General features: G+C 51.7%; 1 protein-coding gene across 1 annotated transcript in view; it reads right to left on the reverse strand.

Moving 5' to 3' along the window:
- The window catches only part of ACOT7 (acyl-CoA thioesterase 7), an 89399-nt gene that overhangs the window by 11370 nt on the left and 50413 nt on the right, over positions 1–27616 (reverse strand). Inside the window, exons 6-7 of the mRNA XM_023739370.1 lie at positions 25221–25337; positions 11228–11415 (exon numbers count right to left, since the gene is read on the reverse strand). Of these exons, the coding sequence (XP_023595138.1) occupies positions 11228–11415; positions 25221–25337 (305 nt within the window). The remainder of the gene's footprint in view (positions 1–11227; positions 11416–25220; positions 25338–27616) is intronic.

The following is a 27616-nucleotide window of genomic DNA, read 5'->3' on the forward strand; positions in this document are numbered from 1 at the left end:
TGTCTGGGCCCACCTTGTGGTACTCACACCTTAGTTTCAGGGCATGTGGGACTCACGGACCATTAGAAGTCCCTGAGGACGAATCAATCCAGTAATAAGAGCAATTTCAGGGCTCTGGCATTTCCCCTCACAAGACAGACGCCCTGCCAGACACATCCAAAACGAAGGGAAAAAAGCATGATACTGATCAAGAAACTTCATGAATATTCCACTCTGTGACTCACTCCCGTGGGCTGGCAGCAAGGTGGGGGCAGGGAACAACTTCCCTCACTGATGGCCAAGCCCTTCCAGGAACAAACGCATGGCACCTGCTGCACTCCAGTAACACATCTGCATTTCTTAAATTAGTCAGCAATTAAAAAATCATTCCAGAAGTTTAACTTTGGCTAAACAAACAGAGGGAGGAGATACCAGGTAACTGTAAAGCCACTGGTGTTGGAAGCACATCGTCCTAAGAGGTGACCATGTGGACTGACGGAGAAGCCAGAATGCTCCCTCCCAGTGATGCCTGTGCTAGCTTCGCAAGTTCTTGCAGATTTGGGCATGGTCCCCTCACCCCCCAGAAGCCTGTGGCCTTTAAGTCATCCAGGATACCTGTGGGGGTCTCTCCTAGCCGTGCCGCCATCTCTGGAGCCCACAAGCCCCCAGCCCATGACAAGGGCCCTGTGTGGGGACTTCTCTTTTCTAGACTCTGGGGGCTGTGCATTCTTTCAGCCACTCTTCCCCACTCCCTATCCTGGCCTGGCTGTGGGCAGGAGCAGGGTGGCATCTCTGCTGCTGCTGCCTCTATGTGAGGAACAGGAGGAGCCCAGGCCCCCATCCTGTGTGCCTGGGGGTTAGTCCTGGGTCTGGGGTCTCAAAAGCCTTGCCCCTTGCTTCCTCTTCAGTGCAAAGAACCAAGAGCCTTCTAGGTAGACCATCAGAGAAACAGTGCTGCCTCTCTACTACATAGACAGCAACCACGCTGTGAACAGCCTCCCTGTGGGCCTGGTGAGTGCTCCGTGAACACACACCAAGGACCATATGTGACGTTCTAGGTGGAAGCATGTAACAGTTGACAAAATATAAAAATATACATTTCTATTGATATCCTGGATGTTAGTGAGCTGAAGTGGACAATCATATGGTCTACTATTCTGGGAAAAGAAAACTGAAGAGGAATGGTGTTGCATTCATCGTTAACAAGGGCATTTCGAGATCTATCCTGAAGTACAATGTGATCAATGATAGGTTAATATCTATACGCCTACAGGGAAAACCAGTTAATCCAAGTATTACTCAAATTTACCCACCAACCACGAATGCCAAAGATGAAGAAGCTGAAGATTTTTACAAACTGCTGCAGTCTGAAATTGATCAAAGGTGCAATCAAAATGCATTGATAATTACTGGAGATTGGAATGTGAAAGTGGGAAACAAAGAAAAAGGATCAGTAGTTGGAAAATACAACCTTGGTGATAGAAACAACGCTGGAGATCGCATGATATAATTCTGCAAAGCCAATGACTTATTCATTGAAAATACTTCTTTTCAACAACACAGTCGATGACTATACATGGGAACCTCACTGGACAGATTACACAGGAATCAAATCGACTACATCTGTGAAAAGACATGATGGAGAAACTCAATAGCATCGGCCTAGACAAAGCCGGGGGCCAACTGCGGAACAGATCATCAACTGCTGGTGTGCAAAGTTCAAGTTGAAGCGGAAGAAAATCAAAGCAAGTCCACAGGAGCCAAAGTACACCTTGACTGCATCCCGCCTGAATTTTGAGACCATCTCAAGAATAGATTTGACACATTGAACACTAATGACCGAAGACCAGAAGAGTTGTGGGAAGACATCAAGGACACCATACACGAAGAAAGTGAAAGGTCATTAAAAAGACAGGAAAGAAGAAAAAGACAAAAACGGATGTCGAGAGATCTGATACTTGCTCCTGAGTGCAGAACAGCTAAAGTGAACAAAAGAAATGATGAAGTAAAAGAGCTGAACAGAAGATTTAAAGGGTGGCTCACGAAGGCAAAGTAAAATATGATGAAATGTACAAAGACTTGGTGTTAGAAAACCAAAGAGGAAGAAATGCCACTTGGCATTTCTCAAGCTAAAAGAACTGAAGAAAAAATTCAAACTTCAAGTTGTATTACTGAAGGATCCTATAAGCAAAAAAATTGAAGGACATAGGAAGCATCAAAAGAAGATGGAAGTAATACAGAGTCACTGTAACAAAAAGAATTGGGTGACATTCAACCGTTTCAGTAGGTAGCATATGATCAAGAACCAATGGCACTGAAGGAAGAAGTTCAAGTTTCATTGAAGGCATTGTGAAAAACAGGCTCCAGGAATTGAAGGAATACCTACTGAGATGTTTCAATAAACAGATGCAATGCTGGAAGCACTTACTCATCTATGTCAAGAAATTTGGAAGACAGCTACCTTGGTCAACTGACTGGAAGAGATCCATATACATACCCATTCCAAAGACAAGCAATCAAATGGAATGTGAAAACTATTGAACAATATCATTAATATCAAAAGCAAAATTTTGCTAAAGATAATTCCAAAATGACTGCAGCTGTACAATGACAGGGACCTGGATTTGGCAGAGAATGTGGAATGAGGGATATCATTGCAGATGTCAGATGGATCTCGACCGAAAGCAGAGAATACCAGAAAGATATTTACCTGTGTTTTATTGATTACGTGAAGGCATTCAACTCTGTGAATCATAACAAATTATGGATAACATTACAAAGAATGAGAATTCTAGAACATTTAATTGTGCTCATGTGGAACTTGTATCTAGATCAAGAGGCACTTGTTTGAAAAGAACGAGGGGATACTGTGTGGTTCAGAACAGGAAAAGCTGTGGCAGGGTTGTATCCTTTCACAATACTTATTCAATCTGTATGCTGAACAAATAATCTGAGAAGTTGGACTATATGAAGAATGTGGTATCAGGACTGGAGGAAGACTCATTAACAAGCTTCGATATGTAGATAACACAACCTTGCTTACCGAAAACACAGACAACTTGAAGCACTTACTAATGAAGGTCAAACACTACAGCCTTCAGTATGCATTACACCTGAACATGAAGAAAACAAAAATCCTCACAACTGGACCAGTAAGCAGCATCATTATAAATTAAGAAGAAATTGAAAATGTCAAGGATTTCATTCTACTTATATCAATAATCAACGTCCATGGAAGCAGTAGTCAAGAAATCAAATGATGTATTGCTTTGGGCAAATCTGCTATGAAAGACCTCTTTAAAGTTTTAAAAAAGTGAAGATGTCACTTTGATGACTAAGGTCTGTCTAATCCAAGCCATGGTATTTTCAGTCGCCTCAGATGCATGCGAAAGCTTGACAATGATAAAGGAAGACAGAAGAAGAATTGATAATTCAAGCTGTAGTATTGGTAAAGAATATTTAATACACTGTGGCCCGCAGAAGAATGAACAAATCAGTCTTAAAAGAAATACAACCAGAAGACTCCTTGGAAGCGAGGATGGTTGAGACTTTCTCTTGCTTTCTTTGGACATAGCATCAGGAAACACCAATTGCTAGAAAATATATCACGTTTGATAAAGTGGAGGGTCAGTGAAAATGAGGGAAACCCTCAACGAGATGGACTGACACGACAGATGCAACAATGGACTCAAACATAGGACAGGGCAGTATTTCCTTCTGTTGCACATGGGGTCACCTTGAGTCAGAGCCAACTCGACAGCACTTAACCACAGTAACTGTGTTCTTGGTGGAACTCCACTGGCTATGAGTAAGCCTAGTTCTAAAAGGAGTGAGAGGGATGGATGGCTGTACTTCCAGGTTCCTCACTGCTTCCTGTTTAATCTAGAAAACGTTTTCTGGTCTTTTCCAGTGGCTGCTGATTGATGCTCCGAGTCCAGGGCCTCTCGCCACTCCTGCCACCCCACCTCTGTCCATGCTCATTAGCAGTACGGTGCAGTGATGGATTGAATCAGGCCTCCAAAAAGATATGTCCAAGTCCTAACCCCCGCACCTGTGAATGTGGCCTTATTTGGAAACAGCATCTTTGTAGATGTTCAGCCACCCAGTTTGTGGTACTTTGTTTCGGCAGTCCCGGGGACTAACGCCAGCCCTTTGTGAACCGGGAGTTGAGGTTTTCGAGCACCTGGGCCCTCGAGACCCTCTGTGGTGGGGGAGGCTGGCTCTGTGGCCAAATCTCCTCAGTTTGGGTGTTGGGAGCAAAGACTTGTTTCTGAAGCTTCCCCTGTGATGTGGCTGAGCAGTTGGAGGCTTGGGGGCAGAGCCCGGACCTGGTTCTTGGAGTGCCCTTCGCTCTGTGTCCGCCTCTTTGAGTACTGAGCCTGGAAAGTGCTGGCAGCTGGGGCTGTGCGCACGAGGCCCTCCCCGCATACAATATTCATCAGGAAACACTGCACACAGACTGCATTCCGTGTCAGCGGCCCTGGGGATGGAGCTAAAAATAGGCAGGAGGCTGGAGAAGAGCTGACAGTGGGGAAGGGGGGTGGGTGGCCACCGAGACCGAGGTTCTCCCACACACACACCTCTGGCGCCCAAGAGGTGTTTCTGGCCCTGTGTGGCCCTTCTGGAGGGCCCGCTGGCTGGGGCGCACACTGTGGAGCACACGTGTGCTGACAGCGTGCTGAGCTGGTGACCTAGTGAGCGCCACCAAGGCGGGGGAGTCTGTCCAGCCCTCTCTACCACGGCTATCTTCATCGACAGCAGTGGACCCGGGACACCTCAGTGGGGAATCAAAGCCATCATTAATTAGCAAGAGGGAATAGCCTGGATCAACAGGACACCGACAGGCCACTACACGGCCCCTCAAATCTGGGGGCTTGGCCACTGTTTGATTTGTTCAAAGGGGCCGCTCTTTCCCACCACCTTCTGTAGCACCCCCTCACTGTGCCCCATGGGCCACTCGCCTCCTTTGATACCCCAGCACCCTCCCACCTCCCCAAGGAGGTCCCGTAGGTCGCAGGTTTCTGGAAAGAGGGAGGCTGCACCCCAGGAACACAAACTGCTCAGCATCAGGACTGCCTGCCGCCCAGCTCTGTGCCAGTTGTAGGTCCCGCCCCAAAGGGCCCTTGACTGCAGGCCACTTTCCCTGCAGACTGGCCCTGGTGGGGAAGACTCATACAGGGAGTAGGGGCGCCACAGCCCTCCTCCTCCCCAAGCCCCCAGATTGTGGGCCCTCACATGCAGCACTGGTGTCTCCCAGTCCGCTGAGTTCTGGGAGATGTACAACCCAGTGTGGGCAGCAACAGCGACTCGACAACTCACTAATTGATGAATGGGCATCCATCAAGCAGCGGCAGCTGTTGGTCTCCTGGGCAGAGCAGAGCACCTTACAACTTGGGGACAGCTGATGCTGTGGATCTTGTCACAACACGTATCTGTTGGCTTCTATGTGGAAGCCTTTCCAATGAGCAGTGTCCTTCCTTCCGCCGGTCAAGCCCTGCAGACTCCTGCCCCTCTCGGCTGCTGTAGTGGAAGGGCCAGGTCCTGGCCCCTGTCCACCCTTTACCAGCTGTTAGCCTTGGTGTGTGACTGTCCCCATGTTTCCTCCCTTGCCAGCAGCCAGCCCCTGTATCAGGCCCTCTGCCTGGAATGGTCTGTGCAAAATGGCTCCCTCCTGCCCCAACTTCAGGACCCAACTCCAAAGCAACCCCCTCACTGAGGCCTTCCTTAGGAAGGGGCTTATTTAAAACTGCACCTGCTCCCCCAGCCAACCTACCCTACTTCTGGCTTTTTGCTTCATGGCCCTCGTCACCATCTAACATCCCATTTTTACTGTCCTCTTCCCTCTATCAGGGAGCACTTTATGTAAATCAGCTCATTGATTCCTCACCCACCCCATGTGGCAGGTACTATCACCAGCACCATTTTACTGATGACGAAACTAAGGCACGCAAAGCACATGCCTGAGGTCACACAGGTGATAAGTTTTCAGGCCCCAATTAGAACTCAGGCGGCAGGCCACCGCGCCTGTACATATGGGCACCCTGACAGCACATGTAGCTCCTGCGGCAGTGGGCGGTGGGGCTTCGGGGTCTTCAAGGGCCTGTGGTCATCACTCCATCCAGCAGGAGCATCCACTGGTGGTGTGGAGAGACACCCAGCTGGGAGGCAAGCAGAGGCCTGTGACCTGCTCTACTGACAACTCCTGAGTCCCACCACACGCTGGGTGGCCCAGGACAGATACTGAACTGACGTGTGCTTTAGACACTTCCAGAGGGTGCTGAGGGCCATGAAGAAAACATCACAGTGATGGAAAGGAATCTTGGGGAGGCAGTGATACTATCTCTAGAGGGCTAGGGAGGGCTCTTCGGAAGTATTTGAGAAATGGTGATCCATGGGGATCAGAGGGGAGGGAGGTTCAGGCAGAAGAAGAGCATGTGCAAAGGTCCTGGGGTAGGAGTGCGTCTAGGTGTCTGAGGGATGAGAGAAGGTCAGCTTGGCTGGACACCTCATCGAGGGCACAGAGAAGCCATGTACAGTCTATGGTTTAGGTAGGAAAGGAAGAGAATCGGACTTTGATTTTAAAAAGCTCGCTGGGCCGCAGTGTGGAATGGGTCACCAAGGACAGCAACCACAGGAGGGAGCACTTAGGAGAGGATCCAGCAAGGGGGGCACCGGAGGGGGTGCAGTGATGTGTGGACATAGGGTTCACTCGAGAGGGAGCAGTGCTGGGGCCGACCGGGTGGACGGAGGTGCAGAGACTGGAGTTTGGGACAGGACCAGCAGGTTTCCAGCACCCTCGTGAGTGTGGGGACACATAAGGTGGAGGGGGGGTTCTTGGGGAAGGAGAGGTAATGAGTTCACTTAGGGACAAGCTGTGTTTGAGGTGCCTGTGGAGACCCTGTGGAAAAGGCGAGCTAGAGGGGTCAGGCTGGACGTCAGCAGTGAGCACAGCTGAGGCCAGTTGCCCTGGCGTGGACCCAACCACCTAGGAGAGTGGGCAAGGAGAAGGGGCATGGGTCAGGACCTGTCAGAGCCCCACCTTTAGGGGAGCATGGGTGGCCAGAGGGGGTCGTGGCCATGGGGACTGAGGAGGCCATGCCAACGGTGGACGGGCTGCACCAAGGGCCAGCAGTCTGGCCGTGGCCGGGAGAGGCCAGTACGATAGAGATGAGCGTGTCCTTGGATTCAGCCAACCTGTGGAGGGCAGCCTGGGGGCAGCTGGGGAAGCCCGAGTCTCCGGGGAGGGAGTGAGTTCAAGGAATTTGCCTTTGAAGGGAAGGGAGAGTCAGCAGGTGGGGGATTCAGGGGACTTGGCAAACAGAACAGAGACATTGATATGGAAAAAGACCCAGTGGGGTCCAGGAGAGAAGCTGGGGAAGCCTACATTTAGGGCCAAGAAGGGCAGGCAGGGAAGGTTCCAGAAGCAGTCCAAGAGTCAGGAGGAGGACCAGAGACGTGTAGTCCCCAAGGTCAAGGACGGAGAAGGTGGAGTCTGAGGAATGAATGCAGATCTGCTCAGGGCTCAGGGACAGGTCTGTCTGAGGTGGACTGACCAGCACAGGCCAAGGGGCTGAGGCACCACGGAAGCAGGGGAGCAGCTCGGGGCAAGACAGGCTCCAGGGGGCTCCCCCAGGAGTGAGAGGGGAGCAGGTTCATGACAAAGGAGAGGGTGTGAGCCTGAGGGAGGGAGGACTGGCCTGGAGCAAGGTCCGGACAGGGAGGTGGCCGGAGCAGGGACTCAGGAAGACAGGCCGAGGGGTGAAGGCCTGCCGCATTTGCAGTGGGAGGCTGGGGGCTGGAGACATCCGGAGGCAGAGAGGGGGCTGGAGACATCCGGAGGCAGAGGAGGGGCTGAGGCAGCCCTGAGGCAGGCCGAGGATGAAGGCCGGGATATTCTCCCCTGGCAGGGAGCCCCGCCCCACAGCCAGGAAGGGAAGGACTTGGGCCACAACCTGGTCACTGGGCTGCACCAGGAGCCACACATGATGCAAGGTTACACTCTCCTTGGGAGGGCTCCCACCCCGTCCCTCTCTCTCCTCCCTTTCAGCCTGGTCAAACCCTCCTACCCTCAAGGCCAGATTCTCCATCACCTCCTCTGTGAAGACATCACAGCCCTGCCCACTGAGTGGCCCACAGCACAGCAGAGGTCACACTGTCCAGGGAGTTCCTGACCTGCCTGAGCCACAAGGGCCCAAGGATGGGACCTACCCAGCAAAGAGTAGGAACCCAACCACATGGATGGGGAGAGTGGAGGGAGGAAAGCCACAGGCTGGGGGTGGAGGGAGGCCAGGAAAGGACCCTGTAGGCAGCAGAGGCTCTTTCTACCACTTTTGGGGGCCACCATGGCCCTCAGTAGGGCCTGGACGCTATACTACACACTGAATCAGGGGCCCTGGTAGGAGAGGCTGCTCTTTCGTGAAAGGGAAGGGGTGGTGCGCAGGCTCCGAGGAGGCCTCATGGAGAGGCCTCTAGGCTATGGAGGTCAAGAGGGCTGTGGGCAGCTAGGACTACCAGCCAGGTGGCCATCCTCAGCCACAGGAAGAAGTTAAGTGGAGCCTCATTCTGGCCCTTGGGAGGAACTGAGGTTTTAAATGCAGTATGTTTATTGCCAAGGTTTTCAGTATACACTATTCTCCAGGAGGCTGAGCGGCCACGCGGCAGGGTCTGCATGGGGAGCAGATGTAGTGGGGATGCAGTGAACCCGAGCAAGGGATTTCTGAAGTGGGGCTCAGCCTGGCAGGGCACCCGCCACAGAAGTGCCTGGGAACCACGGGCCATCGGGGCACAGGGATGGCCTGGCCACACCCTGCTGGCTGCTCACACTTCGGAGGGACAGGCAGCCTCTGACTCCAGCCAGGGGCTCTGGCCTCCTCCCTGGTCCCCCAGGGCTGTTCTCCAGAAAGACACGGGTTCTGGTCAAGGAGAACTCAGGACGAGCCTCAGCTAGAGAGGCACCCTTCTTTTCCACTCCCAGCAAGCCCTGGCTGCTCCCTGGGACCGGCTGTGTAGCCTTCCACACGTTACTCGGCCTTGCTGGGGCAGTTCCTCACAGTGTGAGGGGGAAACTCGCAGCCCCCAGGGCTGGTGTGAGGCTGGCAGAGAAGCAGGCAGAGGGTCAGCTGGCCGGACTCTGGGACACTCCTACGGGATCGTTATGGGATTGCCATTGCTAGGGACTTTGGGAAGCTTATTATAAAGCCATCACCAGCCTCAGGAAAACCTGGGATGGACTTTGGTCTCCATTCAGTCATTCATTCTTTATCCAACACACAACGAGTATCCCCCTTCCACATCTTCCCCAACCCATCCCCAGCCAGAAGCCTCTTTGCTGGGGCTCGAAGCAACTGCCGGGTCGTGGGGATCATAGCTCCAGGGTCTCTCAACCCCTCCATTCTGTGCCATGGCCCTCCCTGGGGGTCAGACCCTCTCAGCTTCGGTGGCCCCACACCCTGATTTCTCAGTCCTTCTCCCGACCAGAGCACTGATAGGGTCAGACATTTGACGGGTGCCCACTGCTCAGCACACAGGCCCCAGCCCACGCCTGGCCCTCAGAGTCCTAGAGCCATTCTTCTGCCCAATGGTCTCCCACCAGCATCCTCCTCCCATATCTCACATCACCCCCTACTCTCATCTGCCTTCATGCTCCTTAAGGGCAGGCAGGCACACAACAAGGACCAATGCAATTCACAGTGAGCACTCCCATGGGGCCAGGACTGCCCCAGGGCCTGGCACCCCATTATGGCTAACATAGTCCTGCCCTTGTGGAGCTTCTGGTCCTGCACCACCAGCAAACAAACATCAGGTGAAGGGCAGATGTAAGGCATGTTGGACAGGTGGCCAGGAATGGCTCTTCTGAGGTGACATGAGCCCTGAGTGGGATGAGGATGCAGACCCTGAAGGAAGGTGGGGGTTGCTGGACAGTAGGCTGAGGCACGAGAAGGCCCAGAGGGCTTGAGGTAGCCAGGGGATCCGTGTGAATGCAGTGTGGGAAGGGAGCAAGGGTGGCACCAGGGAGGTGGCTACGGTGGCCGCCCAGGTGTGATCAGGGACCTGGGCCGGGGAGAAGCAGGGAAGTGGGTCCAAGTCAGAGCATCTGAAGGCAGCAACACCAGGACCAGGTAGGGGTGGGGTGGGGATGAGGGGGTGGGAAAGGAGCCAAGGAAGTGTCCTGGGACTGTGGCCTTTCTAAACTGGGGGAAGGTGGTGCCATGAACTGAGAAGGGGTAGGAGTGGGGAGGGGAAATCATTACATGTTTGTCAATGCCAACAATTTATCGAATTAACAAAATGCTAGATAGACCACCCCTCCCGAGCTTCCTCGAGTCCTCCACACCCAGGCTGGTGAGAGAAGGTGGTGGTGAGACGCTCGTCAAAGCCACCGAGAATAGCAGCTTCTGAAACAGCTGATTTTATACCTCAGGTTGTAGAGTCCCTGGGTGTTGGCCAGCACGAGGAAACGGGAGCCATGCACCCCCATTCCTGCGACAGAGGCATCAAAGCTGGTGTTTGGACTGGGTGTCCGTGACCCCTCTGGGGTCCAAGCCACACCTGGTCTGAGACCCACCAGCTCCAAACTGCCGGGAGCAGCTCAGAGAACGTGGACTCGAGCACCAGCCACCTGTTTGTGAGAACATGCGGACAGGCACACCATCCCACTTGCCTGCTCCGGCATGCTCTCTGCACCCAGGCAGAGCCAAGCCTGGCTGCCTGAGGCAGAAAGGGCCAAGAAGCCTGGACCCCCAGCCCCCAGGGTCGTGTCCATACAGGAGGGAGGCCAAGGCCAAGAGAGGCCACTCTTCTGGTTCCCCACCAGGCCCCGACAGGGAATGGAGGCCACAGACCGGGGCTGTGGTCCTCACCTCACTCCAGCCCTCACCCACCAGAGAGCCGCCACTGTCCAGGCCCTCCCCAAGGCACAGTCCACCCACCCCCAAGAGCATGACCTCGATCTCCCAGGAAGCGTCTCTCTTGTCCAGCCGGCCTGATCCTACAGCCCCAACCCCCAAACCCACAGGAGGGGGAGCATGCAAGGCCTCTCTGCAGCTTATGAGGCTTCCCCTCTGACCCACACTGCAGCCCAGGCCACCAGCCAAGGGAGATCAAGCCAGGCTAGGCCCAGCTCTGACCATCCAGGCAGAGCAGCACTGAACAGGGCTCCATGAGTTTGATTTCTCTCTGGAGCATGCCAGCCCAGGCCTCCCCACCCCCCAGAACATTCCCGAGGACACCAGCTGGAGCTGACACTCACCACCAGCTGGGGCACGGGCAGCGGCTTGCCCTCCTGGCTCAGGGACACGAAGGTGAAGAAGGCACTGGCAGCCCGGTACCGCTGCTGCTGGGAGTTGTCCACCACGGGGTCGGCATCCACCAGGACCTCAATCTCCATCGACTTGTTGCTCGTGAAGGTCATGCGCCCGCAAATGGTGATGACACACCCTGCAGAGCATGGGGGACAGCGAAGGTCACAGAGGCACCACGCTCAACAACAGGACCCCTGAGGGGGTGGGTGGGGTGGGGGCTGGGCCAGGAAGTCAGTGTTGTTAAGTACAAAGAAAGATGCTTGGTTAGGCAGCAGATAATTTTAATAACTACCAGGAAATTGAGATGGTAAAATATTAGAATGCTTCATTAGTAGCCTACAAACTTTTATCTTTCTAGCGAGCAGGTGTTGGTTTTTATCATCTCCATCGAGAGTTGGAAGGGACCCTGGTAGCCATCACATCTAGCCTCCCACCCCAGCAGGGGTCCTCCTACCTGCCCCCGCCACCCCAGGAGTGGCAGCATCTGCTTGAATGCTTCCAGAGTCACCCCTGCCCGCCATGGGCCAAGCCCCCAATCTGCTTTTGAGTAGCTCTAGGTGTGACATGGCTCTGTCCTCGCTGAGGTTAAGGCCAAAGCTGCGGTCTGCACTGTCCACCCTTTGGCCTTACTGTGCCTTCTGGAAGTACAAGCTGCACCACCAAGAGCTGAGGGCAGCCACCACGTTGCCCTGAACATCACTAAAGAAGCTTCTTCCTCCTTCTTTGGCTTGCCTCCCAGCTTCTGCGGCATCGACACCCCTGATGCTGGCGTGACAGCTGCAAGCCAGGCCGTTATGTTGTCTGTGGTCATTCGTCCACCTCCAGCCCTGTCTGCACTTCCACCTACAAAGACCCTGGGAGCCACAGCGGCAGCCCCTCCTCCACTTTCCTTCCAGGTGGATCAGACAGGACTGTCCTGTCAGGATTTCATTCCTGTTGACCTTGAGGTCATCTCCCTGGTAGTCTTGCCCATGGATCAGAGCTCCCCTTCTCTGGGCTGCTTGACAGTTGCCCTCCCAAGTCTCACTCAGGGCCCTTTCCCTGGGAGACCCCCTTGACCAATATGGTCAGAGTGTTCCAAGATGCTTACCACTTCCCCGTACCAGCACGGTTTTCGCTGATGATCATGATGATGTCCTTAATGCTGTCCCTAACCCCAACGCTCTGCACACATGCCTTTGGGTCATGAATGTCCATCCTGACCGTAGCTGCTTGACCTCGAGCTTCTCTTCCACCCCAGCCCACCCACGCATTTGTGGGCTCCCTCCCACCACCTGGCCCTAGACCCCCTTCTCTGACATAATCCCTCAGTCTCACTGAGCTCAGCTTTTCCACCTGTAACCGAGGACAAGAGAACCTATCTCTCAGGGTAACTTCAGGGATTCAATGAAATATGCTAAGCTGGGTGTCTGGCAGGAGTGGGGAGGAGCACTCAGCACATAGTCATTATGATTACAGATGATGCTGTTGTTGACTAGAAGCAGCACCCACCCATGGGGGTTTGCAGATGAAGGACTGCTGCTGCCACCTCCCAGTAACAACGTGGAGCTCAAGAAACTCTCTCCCCGAGTCTGGCTGCTCCCGAAGGCGGTGCTGACTGAGAGGACCTTTTGACATAACCCCCTGGCGATCCCGGTACTCAGCTCCGTCCAGACAAGACATGTGCAGAGACCCAGAAAGAGGCAAGTGGAGGGTAGCGCCATGAATGTTAGGGGTAGGGGTGAGTGTGCGGACAAGCCAAAGATCAGAGTGGTTATTCCATGTTATAAAGTTCCGGAATGTTCCATATCACATTCAACCTCATACTTACAGGGGGAGCTTCATGCTGCGTATGGCCATTTCTGGGTGGGAAGGAAGGAGCTGTGTGGTCAGCGGCAAATGGCTCTATGTGAGCTGCAAGGGACATGAGAGTCATGTCCAAGCATCTAGCCACGTCACCAAACACTACAGCCTGGGAAAAGGGCGGGCCATGAGGCCCCGCCTCCCAGCTAACAAGGGTCATGGGAGGGTCTCCATGGCATCTCAGCCTCCTTCCCACTCTGGCCCAACCCCAAAGGCCCAGCTGACACCCCTCTCACCGATGACCATATATAAGACTCAGGGGGCCACAAACCAAGAAGCAGACACAAGCCCTTCCCACAAGAGGAAATAGCAAAGACTTTCCAAAGGGCCAAGATGCCTGTTCCAGTGAGTGCAAATTCCAGGGGTCTCTGAACATGGGCCATTTCTTTGGAGAATGATAGGAAAATATGCCCTTTATTGTCTCCAGGAGCCTCTGAGTGGTGCAAATGGTTAAAGCACTCAGCTGCTCATTGAAAAGTTTGAGGTTTGACAACCCAGAGGTGCCTCAGAAGAAAGGCCTGGAGATCTACTTCCAAAAAATCAGCCATTGAAAACTCTATGGAGCACAGTTCTACTCTGACACACTTGGGGTCACCATGAGTTGGAGTCGGCTCACAGCAACTGGTTTACTGGTTATCTCCCACGGAAATATTCCTTCTCCACCTAGGTAACAATCACAGCTGATTACAGTTTAATTTCTGTGCTAAAAATCTGAATAAACTTCTAACTTTAATCGAAAATGGCTTCACACAGTTAAGTTGGCTGATTCTTTGAGCATCAGACAAAACAACAAAAAGAAGAGGGCTGGCTTGGAGGGTGACCACTGGCAGAGAGTTCAATCAAGACTTCATCACAGCAGGGAGCAGTTTCAATTACAACCAGAACCTGAACTTTTTCACCTTTCAGGGAGAGCAACAGCATTATTCTAAACAAGCCTCTGTTTTAATCCTGGAGAGCATGCTGCAGTGACATACTGCAAAGGACATATTGGTTAACTGGGTTACTGATCAGCTGAAAGCGTAACGAGAGAAATGGAAGCAGGTGAGGTTTGGGTGGTTGAAAAGACCATCATTAGGTATCAGGAGAGAACACGTGTCCAAAGGTTCTAAGTGGCTGAGAGTGCACGTGGGCCCCTGCTGAGGGCGTCCTCTCTCCCAGACCCCCTCAGGAGGCGCCCCCTCCAACGCAGACCCAGAGTCCCCAGGTAGCAAACCCATCCCAGTTGCGTTTGTGTGTTTGGCTCTGTCCAGGTGTCCAGGAGGGACACGCAGCACAGCCCCTCAGAGCAGGTCTCTCACCTTGAGGGCCCTGCTCTGGCCTTTCCGGGTAGCTCCAGCCTTAGCCAGTACCTGTCAGCTCCAAGGTGAGAGGAAAGCTCATCCCAAACCCTTCACCGCCATCTCTGCCAGTCTCATCAGCCACTGTACCACCACCGCCTCCTCAGGACCCAAGAAGGAGCAGCCTGTTCATTATCTAGGTGTAAGGGTGGCTGGATTACCAGGGATGGGTCTCAGTTTATGGGGATACACGCCTCAGCCTCTACAGGCCTCTTCCTAGCCTGGTCCACCAGAAGCTCCCAGCCCCACAGCCTCCCTTCTGTCCCTGAAGTGCCCCTCCCACCCCTGGCCTGTCCTGCTGCACCCTCTGTGCCCCGAGGGTCTCATCTCCAGCGTCCCCCCAGGGGAGGTGCCAGGGAGGTTTCTTCACCATTCTTTCCAGAATGGGGTTCCTCGCCTTCAGAGCACTCGGCTCCATGTGCATCGCACCCTCCCCAGCCGGCCCTCTGCTGTGGTTTCTGCCCAGCCCAGACACCCTGGGAGCAGGACAAGCCTGCTCTGGCCCACGACTGCCCCAAGCAGACCCCCAACGCCATGCTGAGCCAGTGAGGGAATGGATGTGTCTTCAACTGCATGTGGCCCCACCGGGGCTCAGGGGGATGTGTTCCATGACTTGTGCTGGATGGGGACCCGGCTACATACTGACAGGAGCTGCAGCCTCAGCAATGTGGCTTGTGCATTCTGGACAGCCAGCAAAGTCCTCGGAGGTGAGCACCCCAAGACCCCTCTCCACCTCTGGGTGGATACTACACAAACTGGCATCTAGGGTGTGCATGGGTGTTAGCTGTGGCTGCCTGCAAATGGGCACGGGGGTCACTGTCTCCAGGACATTGCTGGAGCAGCGAGGCTGTGTATGCGAAGCACTCGGCCCAGGGCTGGATGCAGCATCAGGGTCAGGAGGCACCAAGCTTCAGAGAACACAGTGGGTGGAGGGGGTTCCGAGACGACAGCTCAGAATGACTCCTCATCGACGGCTCTGCAGGCCTCACTGGCGTTGTTGGGGTAACTCCCTCTGTATTTTTTAAGGAGACACCATTCACCCATGTGGTTCCACCCTTGCTCTGCTGCCATGTCAATGTCACTTCCTCGCATTAACTGTGTCACATGGACATAAATCCAAGACAGTAGGTTCTGGGTGGGGTCTGAGTGCCTCTCTGACTAAGAGTCCCTCCAGGGAAAAGCCACCTCAAACCCAAGGGGAGAGTATGCGGCGGAGAGCTCTGACAGCCTCTTGGGGGAGGTGCAGGTTGGGACACTGGCAGGGGTAAAAAGCATTACACCAATAACGTAATAAGAAGTGACATTTAAAACAAATCACTCTCTACATTTTCCTTTTTCTGCAGCAGACACATTTATACCAGGCACAAAGCTACTTAACGAATAAAATGGGCTATTGCACTGGTAATGGAGCTTTAAGCTTTTCAGTTCACGAAGAACTCAGGGTAACAAAACCTTCAAAACACCCTCACGCTTTCTCCCTGGGACCCAGGGTATTCACAGTTGTACCAGGCTGGATCTGGTACAAGATTCTACCGTTGACCTTCCTGGGGAAGGCCTCGAGCTGGGTCTTAAACTTAGCATCTCTACTGATGAGCCTGGTCCCAACAGGTGGGGGCTGCCCGGCTGTGCTCTTGGGGTCCCAGAGGGCCCTCATGCACAAGATAGCCTCCAGACTCAAGTTTCGGTGCAGACCACTAGACACAAGGCTGGGATAAGCCAGAAGGCTTCCGGCCTCTCTACTCTTTCTGCTAATTCTCCCCAAACTCAGACTCTCACCTCAGAGGCGCCTGCTGTCCACAGTGGGGGAAGCTGGGACAGAGCAAACCCTCATGCTGCCCTCAAACACCGAGGCCTAAGGAGCCCCTCCCCACCCTCCTGGGGTCCCTGCCAGCATTCTGCCCATGGAGATTTTGGGGAAGACACGGGGTGGGAAGCAGAGCTGACAGATGAGTGGAGCCCCATCTGCCTCTCTCTGTCAGGTGGGTTAATTAACCACCACTGTTGGCAGAACGTGTCCTAGACCCTGTTGTTGTTAAGTGCCGTCAAGCTGAGTTGGCTCTGACTTATAGCGACCTTATATATAACAGAACGAAACACTGTCCAGTCCTAGGCCATCCTCACAATTGTTGCTATGATTGAGCCCACTGTTGCAATCTCTGTGTCAATACATCTCGTTGAAAGTCTTCCTCTTTTCTGCTGACCCTCTACTTTACCAAACATGATGTCCTTCTCCAGGGACTGATCCTTCCTGATAATGTATCCAAAGCAAGCAAGATGAAGTCTTGCCATCCTCGCTTCTAAGGAACATTCTGGCTGTACTTCCAAGACAGATTTGTTTGTTCTCCTGGAAGTCCATGGTATATTCAATATTCTTGGCCACCACTATAATTCAAAGGCAGTAATTCTTCTTCAGTCTTCCTTTTTCACTGTCCAGCTTTCGCATGCACATGAGATGATTGAAAACACCATGCCTTGGTGCTTTGGGTGATTCTCATCTCCCCTCTTTGTGTCACCCTAGTCCCTGGAACCTGTGAACGTGTGACCTTACATGGCAAAAAGGACTTTGCAGTGTGACTAAGTTAAAGACCTTGAGGTTGGGGAGATGATCCTGGACTGTCCGGGTGGGGCCAATGTCATTACAAAGTCCTTAAAAGTGGAAGAGGGAGGCAGAGGAAGACTCGACTATGGAAGAAGAGTCAGAGAGATGTGGCGCTGCTGGCTTTGAAGACGGAGGAAGGAGCCTAGAGCCAAGGAATGCGGTGACCTCTAGAATCTGTAAAAGGCAAGGAATGGATTCTCCCCTAGAGTCTTCAGAAAAGGAGCACAGCCTTGCCAACACCTTGATTTTAGCCCAGGGAGAGCCATGTCAGACTTCTGACCTATGGAACTCTAAGATAATAAACTTGTGTTGGTGCAAAGCCACTAAGCTTTTGGTAATTTGTTACAGCAGCCAGAGGAAACTCATACAAGTACCTAGGTGAAAGCTAAACTAGACTATTTCAAGGTAGCTCATTGTTTTCCTGGGCATCATGTTGTTACTGACATTAAAGCACAAGTGGCTATAAAAATCAGAAACATAATACTTTATGAAGCTCAGAGAATGACTATTCTAAAAAAATTTCTATTCTCTCCTATGTAAGATTTTCATGTTTCAAGCAATAAGAATCAGGAAATTCATCTGAAGTTCCCAGTGAAAAGAAATGAACTCTAGAGCGACGCTGGCCGGGGTGCTGGCAGTCACACAGCCGTTGACAGAGGGCTACCTGGTGGCTTTCTGACCAAAGGACACCCCGTGGAAGTGCATGGAAATCATCCAACTTGTTCCATCAAGGGTCCGGGATGCCAACACCTGCTGTGACTTTGTCTGTCAAAAGGGTATCCAACCAAAAACGAAGGGACGTGTTTGAATTACATTTTCTGGGTTTTATCAGTCTCCTATTTGGTGGCTCCAACTATGTGATTTCCATCTGAATTTGGGAGCTGGAGTTAAAATCAAATTCCTCTTGTGAATTCTGGAGAAGACCAGAGCTCATCAGCACCACCAAGCTCAAAAGCTGCCCTGCTCAGCAAATTCCAGTTTGGCCACAGAGATCTGAGAGGTATCCCCCTGCAGACAGTGAGCAGAGGCTCTCGAAGGACTTTGACGAGCAGAAGTTGCTTCTTAGGAAGGTTTTGCTCTCAATTCTAGATGCCAGTTTGGGCCCTCACACATGTTGGAGTCCCAGCGCTGGGGCTGATGCAAGAGCTAGCACACCACGGTAGTGGACCAGCAGGGAAGAATTTAGGTGTCCCAGAGCATTGGGAACCCCAGCACAGGGCATAGGGGCCAGCCATGGCCAATGAGAGAGATGTGTAGGGACTGAATTCTCAAGGTTGATGTTCTAGAGACCAGCGCTGCCCAACAGATCTTCTACGATGACATAGATGCTCTAGATCTGCACTGTCCACAGGTGGCCATTGAACACTTGAAGTGTGGCTAGTGTGACCAAGGAACTGAATTTTTAATTTTATTTAACTTAATTTAAACTTAAATAGCCACAGGTGGCTAGTGACCATATTGCCACATGTGGCTAGCGGCTGGTATTGGGCAGCACCAGGGGACTCTTGCGGCTCTACAGGCAAAGCTGACTTAACTTAGAAAGCGTGGGCAGGGCTATGGGTTTCTCTTTTTATATGGCCTTTCTGACCATGGTCTTGTAACTGCCACAAAATGACTGGGTGGGACTATGCAAATAAGGTGCCTGTGGCCCACCAAAGGGCTACTTTTGCCATACAGGTAGGCTTAAAAAGAGCTAATCCTTCAGGTTGAGGGGGGACCTCACCACCATCAAGAAAAGCCAGGAGTGCAGTGTGTCCTTTGGATCTAGGGTCCCTGTGCTGAGAACCTCCTAGACCCAGGAGACAACTGTAACACTAGAGAACTATAAGGCTGGAAGTGGTGGCAGCACAAGACAGCAGCGGCACAGGGCTAGCAGATGGCTGCAGTGGGTTCACCAACCCACAGAATGAGAGAGATAAGCACCTTCGGGCAGGAGGCTTCCTGGCAGAGTTGGGGGCCTGGGCACTTACTGGGAGCTAAAGAGCTGTAACACTTGCCTGAGTAGGACAGAGGCCTACTTGTGGGTGTGACCAAGAAGAAGCTGTCCTGATTGAAAAACAGTATCCTGAGTTGTTCCTATTACTTCTGAGTTGATCCTGATCCTGAATTGTACTCCGTTACTTCCCTAATAAACCCCAATATTGTGAGTAAGGTCTGTTATTTCTGTGTGGCCACTGCAATGAATTATTAAACCCAGCAGAGAAGTAGAGAATGCTGTGGGAGGGACAGCTGGTGTCAGAATTGGTAGAAAAGGTTGGTGTGATAGTTAAGATTGTGTGTCAGCTTGGCTGGGCCATGATTCTCAGTGTTTATATGTGATCACTCCCATGATGGGATCTGCTGTTAGTAGCCAATCAGTTGAAAAGGAGCTTCCTTGGCTGTGTGGCCTGCATCCAAATATAAGCAGACATTCTGGCTTTTGCCTACACTGGATCCTGCAGTTAGCTCCTGTTTGTCTGTCCTCTGTTCTTGGGACTTGAGCTAGCAGCTTACCTGACAATCTTGGGATTCATCAATCTTCACAGCCTGTGAGAAAGAGCCCTGCTCTCCGACCTGTTGATCTTGGATTTGCCAGCCCTTGTGGCTATGTGCATCAGGAGAAGCCTCTATCTTCATCCATGGACTTGGGACATTCCAGTCTCTATAATCCCATGAGCCGTTTCCTTGCTATAAATCTCTCTCTACATATTTATATGCTATATGGGTTTCACTTCTCTAGAGAACCCAGCCTAAGACAGTTGGAGAGTAGAGTCTGAACTCCACCTCACAGAAATCAGCTTTGGGTGATTCTCATCTCCCCTCCCTGTGAAGTTAGAGGAGTACTGACACTGTCCTTTTACAGCATGATGCTGTTGGAGGGAAGGCATGAGGGCGGAAAAGGGGTGGGAAGGGACCTCCGACTGCTGCCTGCCTCTGAATTTATCCAGAAAAAGGGCCCTCTGTGCAGGCTAATGAGTGAGCCTTACACAGAGACACAGACCAGGCCACACCCTACTTGGGGCTTGACTCCACTAATTCCGAGAGCCCTTTAACAGTGTTTCTGAGCTGCTTCAGGAAGTTGGAAGTTTCAAATGTAACTCTATGAGAGGTGTTCTGTTGTTGGGTTCGTCGAGTCAATTCTGACTCATAGTGACCCCATGTGACAGAGTAGAACTGCCCCATAGGGTTTCCTAGGCTGTAGTCTTCATGGAAGCAGGTCACCAGATCTTTCTCCCGAGGAGTTGCTGGGTGGATTTGACTACCAACCTTTTGGTTAGTAGCCAAGTGCTTAACCGTTATACCACCAAGGCTCCTTCTAATAAATATTAGTTATAGTTAAATACGGATGAAAGGCCTGGTGATCTATTTCTGAAAATCAGCCAGTGAAAACCCTATGGAGCACAATGGTCCGGGGTTGCCATAAGTCGGGGGCTGACTTGGCGGCAGCTAACAATAACAACGTGGTTAAATACATCGAGCGTCTGCAGTGAACTGAGTTGTGAATTGTAGCTGAGCTGTTTTTTTTTTTTTTTCAATAACTGTGGAGCCCGCGTAGAGAGGAGACACATGAGTGCTGGTGGTGCCCAGTCTGACTCCCGGGCAGATGGGCATCTCTCCTGGGGCAGCAGCAGCCAGATTTCAGCTGGATGCCAGGGATTTTGAAAAGAAAACAGAATAATAAAAAATAGCTGTCTACCATGCTCGAGAGCTTGCCAAATGTTTCAGTTTAAGGACGGCTCAGCATTTAAGGGCCACAAAGAACCGTGGCAGTGAACTTTCTCAAGAAAAGCATGGAAACAGTGAGCTAACTTTGGTATTTCTTACATAACCCATCTCAAAGCCTTTTCTAGAATTTTTCCTCATCCTCCATTGTAACCAGTCCTAGTCTGGGTACACTCTTCTCCACAAGAAAACTAGCTTTAGGTTTTCCTACCAAAGCTTCCAAAACTGTTCTATTAAGGGTAACTATTTCCTTCCCTTTAACGTTTTTTAACAGTTGCTTTGGCACCTTAACCTTTCAATGAAAAAACAAAATATGAAATGGAGCAAGTGGTCAGCAAGATTTAAGTTCTCATTTTTAAGTGGCAACAAATGCTTGTTTTAGACGATGCCAACTTTCCCATCAAGTCGTGTGACCGTTAACCTGATTCCACACACCGTCCTTGAGGTCTTCACCACACTCCAGGAGTGTGAGGCACAAAGTCCCGCGAGGCAGGTGGTCACCAGCGTCATTTCCCATTTTGCGATGCCCCCTGAGGACAGGGACATGGGTCACAGGGTCAGTGACCCTGAGGTCGGATGCCATCCAGGCTCACAGATGAAGTGCACCTTCCTTGGTCTCAACTGCTTGACTTGAGTTTAGCTCAGCACACACCTGACACAGGTCCCACATGTGCTCAGCCACACACCTGGCGTATGGGGTGAGGGGGGATGAGGGGATCGAAACAGGTGAGAGCCTGTCAGAGAGGACTCTGAGCGCCGGGTGAGGGGCTTGGGCTGAAGCTGGCATGTCCTGCGCACCCATCAACTTCTGTGAGCAAAAAACTACAAGATCCCAGATGTTTCCAGGACGTGAATGCGGTGGTGGCACTGGAATGGGGGTGGGGGGTGGAATGGGGAGGTGGGGAGGTGAGACAGATGGCCCTCTGTGGTCCATCCAGGCTGGCAGTGATGGAGGTTTGTAAATAGCAAACCTGCCACCTGGCTGGAGCCAGGGGCAATCAAAGACGACAGTCACTTCAGCAGCAATTTGTGAGGCATCTCCCACACATGCAAACTACAGGTTGTTTTTTAAGTTGGGGTGCACTGAGCCCTCCCTCCGCAGCACTCATTCTCCACAGATAACTTTCGGACATGCACCTCACTGGAGCAGCAGGTAAGACAATGTGGCCACCCCCTCCCGCACCCTCGTCCCTGGGCTGGAGCGGGGACAGGTTGTGGAAAGAGGCAGCTTGGGGGCCCAGAAGGAAAGCCTCACCAGCTTCATGATTTCACTAAGGTGAGAATGAGCTGGTGTCTGCAGGAATCAAGCCCTAAGGCGAGTCGGCAAGCTTTACAGTTCCCAACACCACTACAGCACACACACCTGGGGAGAGCCAACTGGGCACCACAGCCCTGAAGCCAGGCTCCGGCCCCACTGCAGTGCCCTGGCTTGGCTGTGCTGCGCCGCAGCTGGAGCTCACCACCACTGGGGTGGCCGAGGGGTCAGACCTTTCAGCACACCTTCACGTTAGCGCTAAATCATAGGTGGTGCGAAAGGCGTTACGCTGGAGGCCAGCAGCCGCTCCGAGGCCGCCACAAGCACAAGGGGGGGAGTCCAGCAGGTCTAAGGAGGTCTCAGCAGAGTCGCACCCGGAAATCAGGACAGAACAACTGAGGACGTCCACCCCGACCCCCGCGATGCTGCAGGCATACATCAAGTGCACATCATCAAGATGCCAGAGCCTTTGGGTCCTCCTCATCCCTACCCCTCAGCCTCGAGGACGGACGGAAAAGTTCTGGCCTAAAGCAGCTATGCCCGAAGAGGCCTCTGCCCTAGCCCTGTGGAATCAAAGGCAAAATCTGACAATCCTGTTTCTGAACACAGCACGGCCTGTGTGTGACATAGACGGAGCGGGGCCCCAAGGTCCAACCCCATGGAAGGGATTCTCTTCAATAGAGCACGGTGACATTCCGCTGGAAAACAACAAGCAAGGTGTGACAGTGTCTAAGGCCCTGGATGACATGTTCACAGAAAAAGGTCAGACTCCATCACGGTTATTTTAGTTTGGCCCAAATCCCTTTATATACAAAACAACATGTCGCCTGAAAAAATAGAAACACTTTCTGCTCCTGGTAAGAAGCTGATGTTTTCCCAGGGGGTCCCCAGGCTGGGAATGCAAAGACCCAGGGCTCAGGTGTGACGGCCCCCCCAGGAGTTGGTGCACAGGAACGCCACCCTGGCCAGCCTCTCAACGTAGCTCAACATTATCCTAGCTCTTTGCAACAGTGGCAACCGGGAAGCCCACCCAGCCTGCCCCTGCCCCTCAATGCCTCAAGGAAAGCAATTCACAAGTGGAATGTTCTCTGCTACGAATTATGACTTCTGAAAATGACGACCTTTCATCTGTGTTTTAGGTAAAAGTAACCTTTTAGAGGGAGTCTCTGGGTAGAGCAAACGGTTAAGCACTCAGCTGCTAACCGAAAAGTTGGAGGTTTGAGTTCACCCAGAGGTGTCTTGGAAGAAAGGCCTGGCAATCTACTTCCAAAAAATCAACCATTGAAAACCCTATGAAGCAGGAGCACAGTTCTACTATGACACCTACGGGGTCGCCATGAGTCGGAATCAACTCAGCAGTAACTTTTTTCTCCCAAACCTTTTAGAAACAAAAAGTCTTTGTCAAAAGCAGTTCCTCATACAAGTTGCCCCCAGTCGTCTTCCAGGTTGCTAAATTAATCTGTAGAAAAAGTCCCCTCCTCTGACTAGAGTTTGCATTTTTCCCTTCAAAATTAAAATAATTCCTAATGACTGGGAATCAACTGTAACATGTCCTTGAACTTTCCCTTACAGATGAAATCCAGTTGTCTAAGTAATTGAGGTGCAGAGTCTGGAGAGGTTTTCTATTCTGATGGCTTCCTTATTGACGTGAGGAGCACACCTGCTGACTGAGCTAACCTGGAGGCAATCGGCTACACATCTAGGAAAGGGCATTTCTTTCCTTAGTGGCTCTCAAAGGGCACTCAGGGCCCAAAAAGGCAGTTATGTGGAATGTAAGTGTGTTTTCCCTGGTGGATTTGGAATCTGTGTTTAACAGTGTAGCCCTAGTTACAGTAAACTATCAGGCATAAATTGCAGAAAAAGAGGCATGGAATTATGGTACAAGATTCTTTCCTTCCAGAACAGAAGGGAACGCCACCGCCATGCTCAGTATGCACTCACATCAGCAGTTGAGACCCACGGAGGGGGAGCTAAAGCCAGACAAGGCCTGTTTGCTTTGGGCAAATTCTACAGGGCCGTGTAGTCTACGTCTGTGGCAAACATCTACCAACGATGAAGGAGAGATTCCACAAAGCTGAAGGGCATCGCCACAGGCAGTCCTTTTCCTTACCTTACAAACGTGCCAAATCCAAGTGGCCAAATCTAAGTTGCTCTCAGAAGGGAGGCACCCCACATCTCAATGTCAGGACACTTCTGTCCCCAACACTTGGGCTCAGTCACCATGTAGGTTCTAAGGAGCAGCTTTAGAAGAAGGTGCCCCAGCCTGGCTAGCGTCCTGGAAGGTCTGGATAAAGCATCTGTGGATCTCGACCCCACATTGACCCCACTCAGATGGTACCTTGTGAGGCCCGGACGAGGCTCCCTCTACATGGGCTCCTGGTGGAAACAGCACAGCCAGGAGGGTCGAGCTTACATTTCTTTCATCACCTCCCACAGCAAGGGACTTGTTGACATGACAGCATCTTTCAGTGATCCGGCTTCAATGGTCAGACTTCTCAGAATCAATGCCAGGTTCTCTCAATGCTAATGTCCCCCACCCCCACCTCACCTCAGACAAGGCAACACAGAGTCACCACAGGTCACGATCTTCAGATGCGCACCACTGTGAGATGAGCCCGCACGTGCCACAATGGCCCTGCCTTCCGAATCACAAATGTGCCCTAGAGACTGCAAGCCCCATTTCTAGAGGCTTCTACCTGCTAATGCTGCCCTGAGTGAGGCAGGCAGGGCTGACTGAGGAGGGGGCCCCAGGGGCTCTCTGTAGTGAATCCTGCCGTGACTTAAATCATGGATTATGGATTCCTCCGCGTAGACAAAATGTGCCTGCCTTGAGATCTAGTAGAAATGGTCATGGGTGCACAGAACCTTCATAGGGCCTCCTTTGTGGGACGTTTTAGGAGGATGCGTATATGCTGGTCTTTAATAGGACAAAGGCCCCAATCATATTTGAGGATTTTACCAGATGGAGAAATCAAATCAGCGAAGTTTCACAGACGCACCAGCAAGGACAAAGCACAACACCCTAGCTGCCTGTTTCTCGAGACAAACAGACAGACAGCAGGGTCCAGGTGATGCTACGTGTTGACAAACAGACACCAGAGCCCAGGGGATGCTGGGTGGAAAAATAAAGCCAGCTGGTACAAGGGACCCCGAGCAGCCAAAACGGCCACCCCTTCCCTCGTCTTTGGTCAGAAGAGTTCCGTTACCTTTTCTGATCTTGTCGTGGAAATTAATGGCATCCACAGAGGCCGTGACAATGTTGGTCTTGCAGTGGCGGGCAGCCACGATCCCAGCCACCTCATCCATGAGCTTCATGGTGACACCTGCACAGAAGAGGGGCACATGGCATGTTAGACATGGAAGAAGGTGTTATGGATTGAACTGTATCCCTCAATGAGATATGTTGAAGTCCTAACCCCTGTACTTATGTATGTGACCTTGTTTGGAAATAGGATCTTTGAAGATGTTATCAGTTAGGTTAACATTAGGTCATACTGGAGTAAACCAAAACCAAACCAACGAAACCTGTCCAGTTGATTCCAACCCATAGCGACCCTTTAGGACAGAGTAGAACTGCCCCATAGGGTTTCCAAGGAGCAGCTGGTGGATTCGGACTGCTGACCTTTTGGTTAGCAGCCAAGCTCTTAACTACTGAGTCACCAGGGCCCCACTGAAGTTGTTATCAGTTAGGTTAACATGAGGTCATAGTAGAGTCCTAGCCAAGCCTGTTGCCGTTGAGTCGACTGCGACTCATAGAGACCCTATAGGACAGAGTAGAACTGCCCCATAGGGCTTCCAAGGAGCACCTGGTGGATTCGAACTGCTGACCTTTTGGTTAGCAGCTGTAACTCTTAACCATTATGCCACCAGGGTTTCCCATACTAGTGGGTCCTAATCCTATATGAGTGGTTCCCTAACAAAAGACGTCAAGAGACACAGACACAGGGAGCCAGAGAGCGCACACCATGTAATACTGCAGCTGCAAGTCAAGCAAAGCAGGGAGCTACAGTAAGCCAGCAGAGGAGTAGGGAATAGTTTTCTCTCAGACCCTGTCATGGATTGAATTGTGTCCCCCTAAAAATTATGTGTCAACTTGGGTAGGCCATGATTCCCAGTGTTGTGTGTTTGTCCTCCATTTTGTGATCTGATTATCCTCCATTTTATGATGTGCTCTGATTCCTAGCCTCTAAGACTATGGTTCAGAGTCCTGTTGCACAGTGGTTAAGAGCTTGGCTGCTAACCAAAAAGGTCAGCAGTTCGAATCCCCAGCCACTCCTTGGAAACCCTATGGGGCAGTTCTACTCTGTCCTGTAGGGTCGCTACGAGTTGGAATTGACTCCATGGCATGGGGTTTGGTTTTTTTGGTTTATGCCTATGGTTTATGGTTCTGTTTCGGAATGAGCTGTGCTTTATGTTAATAAGGCAGGATTAGGTCATGTTAACCCCTTCATTACTAAATTTTTGTTAAAAAAATTTTTTTTCTGATGCTATGTGTTTTCACCATGGCTTGCTGATTCAAAGACTCATTCAGATTTTTTTATATGAGTTATGGATTTTAAGATATATGATCTGGTCATACAAGCCACCAGTAAGGCAAGAGGCACTGTGGAGCCACTGATCTGTGGTATGACAATATTCCAATAAGAACTAAATAGATAGTTTATTGTAAGCATCCTTCTGTTAGGTTACATGGGGAACCTCTGGTTTTCCAAATATGACACAGAAAAACCAAACCAAACCCATCAGGGCTCCCTAACTATCACATAGGAAAGCCATAATCATGCTTGCAGCCTTATCTCACAGAAATAAAGGGGAAAAAAAGCAAAAGTTTACAAAATTAACACATCCAGGAAGCATCACCTAATAGAATCCTCAACCTACATAACAATGAGGCTCCAACTCTGGTCTGCTGAGTTTCACACATTTCAAAAGGGACTCACCTTGACACTAAATGCATTAGAATGGGAATAACCTACTACCTATGAGGTCCAGAGGCATAAAAATTTGCTGGCATACAGTTACATCAATAGTGACAAAAGGGTTTAATTGAAGATTCGAGTGGGATGCAATACCCTTACTCAGGTCATAGCCCTGATCTGATGTAAGGGGAGTTTCCCTGGAGTGTGCCCTGTATCACCTCACTGCCAGGCTGGGTGTGAGCCCCCTACCTCACTGTCAGGGTGGGTGTGAGCCCCCTACCTCACTGCCTGGCTGGGCCTGTACCCCCCCACCTCACTGCCAGCCTGGGTGTGAGTTCCCCCCACAACTGCTGCCAGGCTGGGTCTGTGTCCCCACAACCGCTGGCAGGCTGGGTGTGAGCCCACCACCGCCACTGGTGGGCTGGGCTTGTGCCCCCCACTTCACTGCCTGGCTGGGCATGAACCCCCTTTTGCACCCCACCCCAAGCTAGGCCTGAGCTCCCCTCCGCCACCAGGCTGGGTGACCTTGGGCAGGTAAATGTCCCTCAGCGACAGGGTGACTGTGATGATTAACAAGATGAGCGCTGTGGCCGCTCAGGAATGGCAGCTGCCAGCAGCAGACACGAGGACTCAGTGAACGCTTGCTAGACTGAACACCAATTTAATCTGGGGTTCTGGGGAGA

Source organism: Trichechus manatus, unplaced genomic scaffold, assembly GCF_000243295.1.
Source record: "Trichechus manatus latirostris isolate Lorelei unplaced genomic scaffold, TriManLat1.0 scaffold00133, whole genome shotgun sequence".
Lineage (NCBI taxonomy): Eukaryota > Metazoa > Chordata > Mammalia > Sirenia > Trichechidae > Trichechus > Trichechus manatus.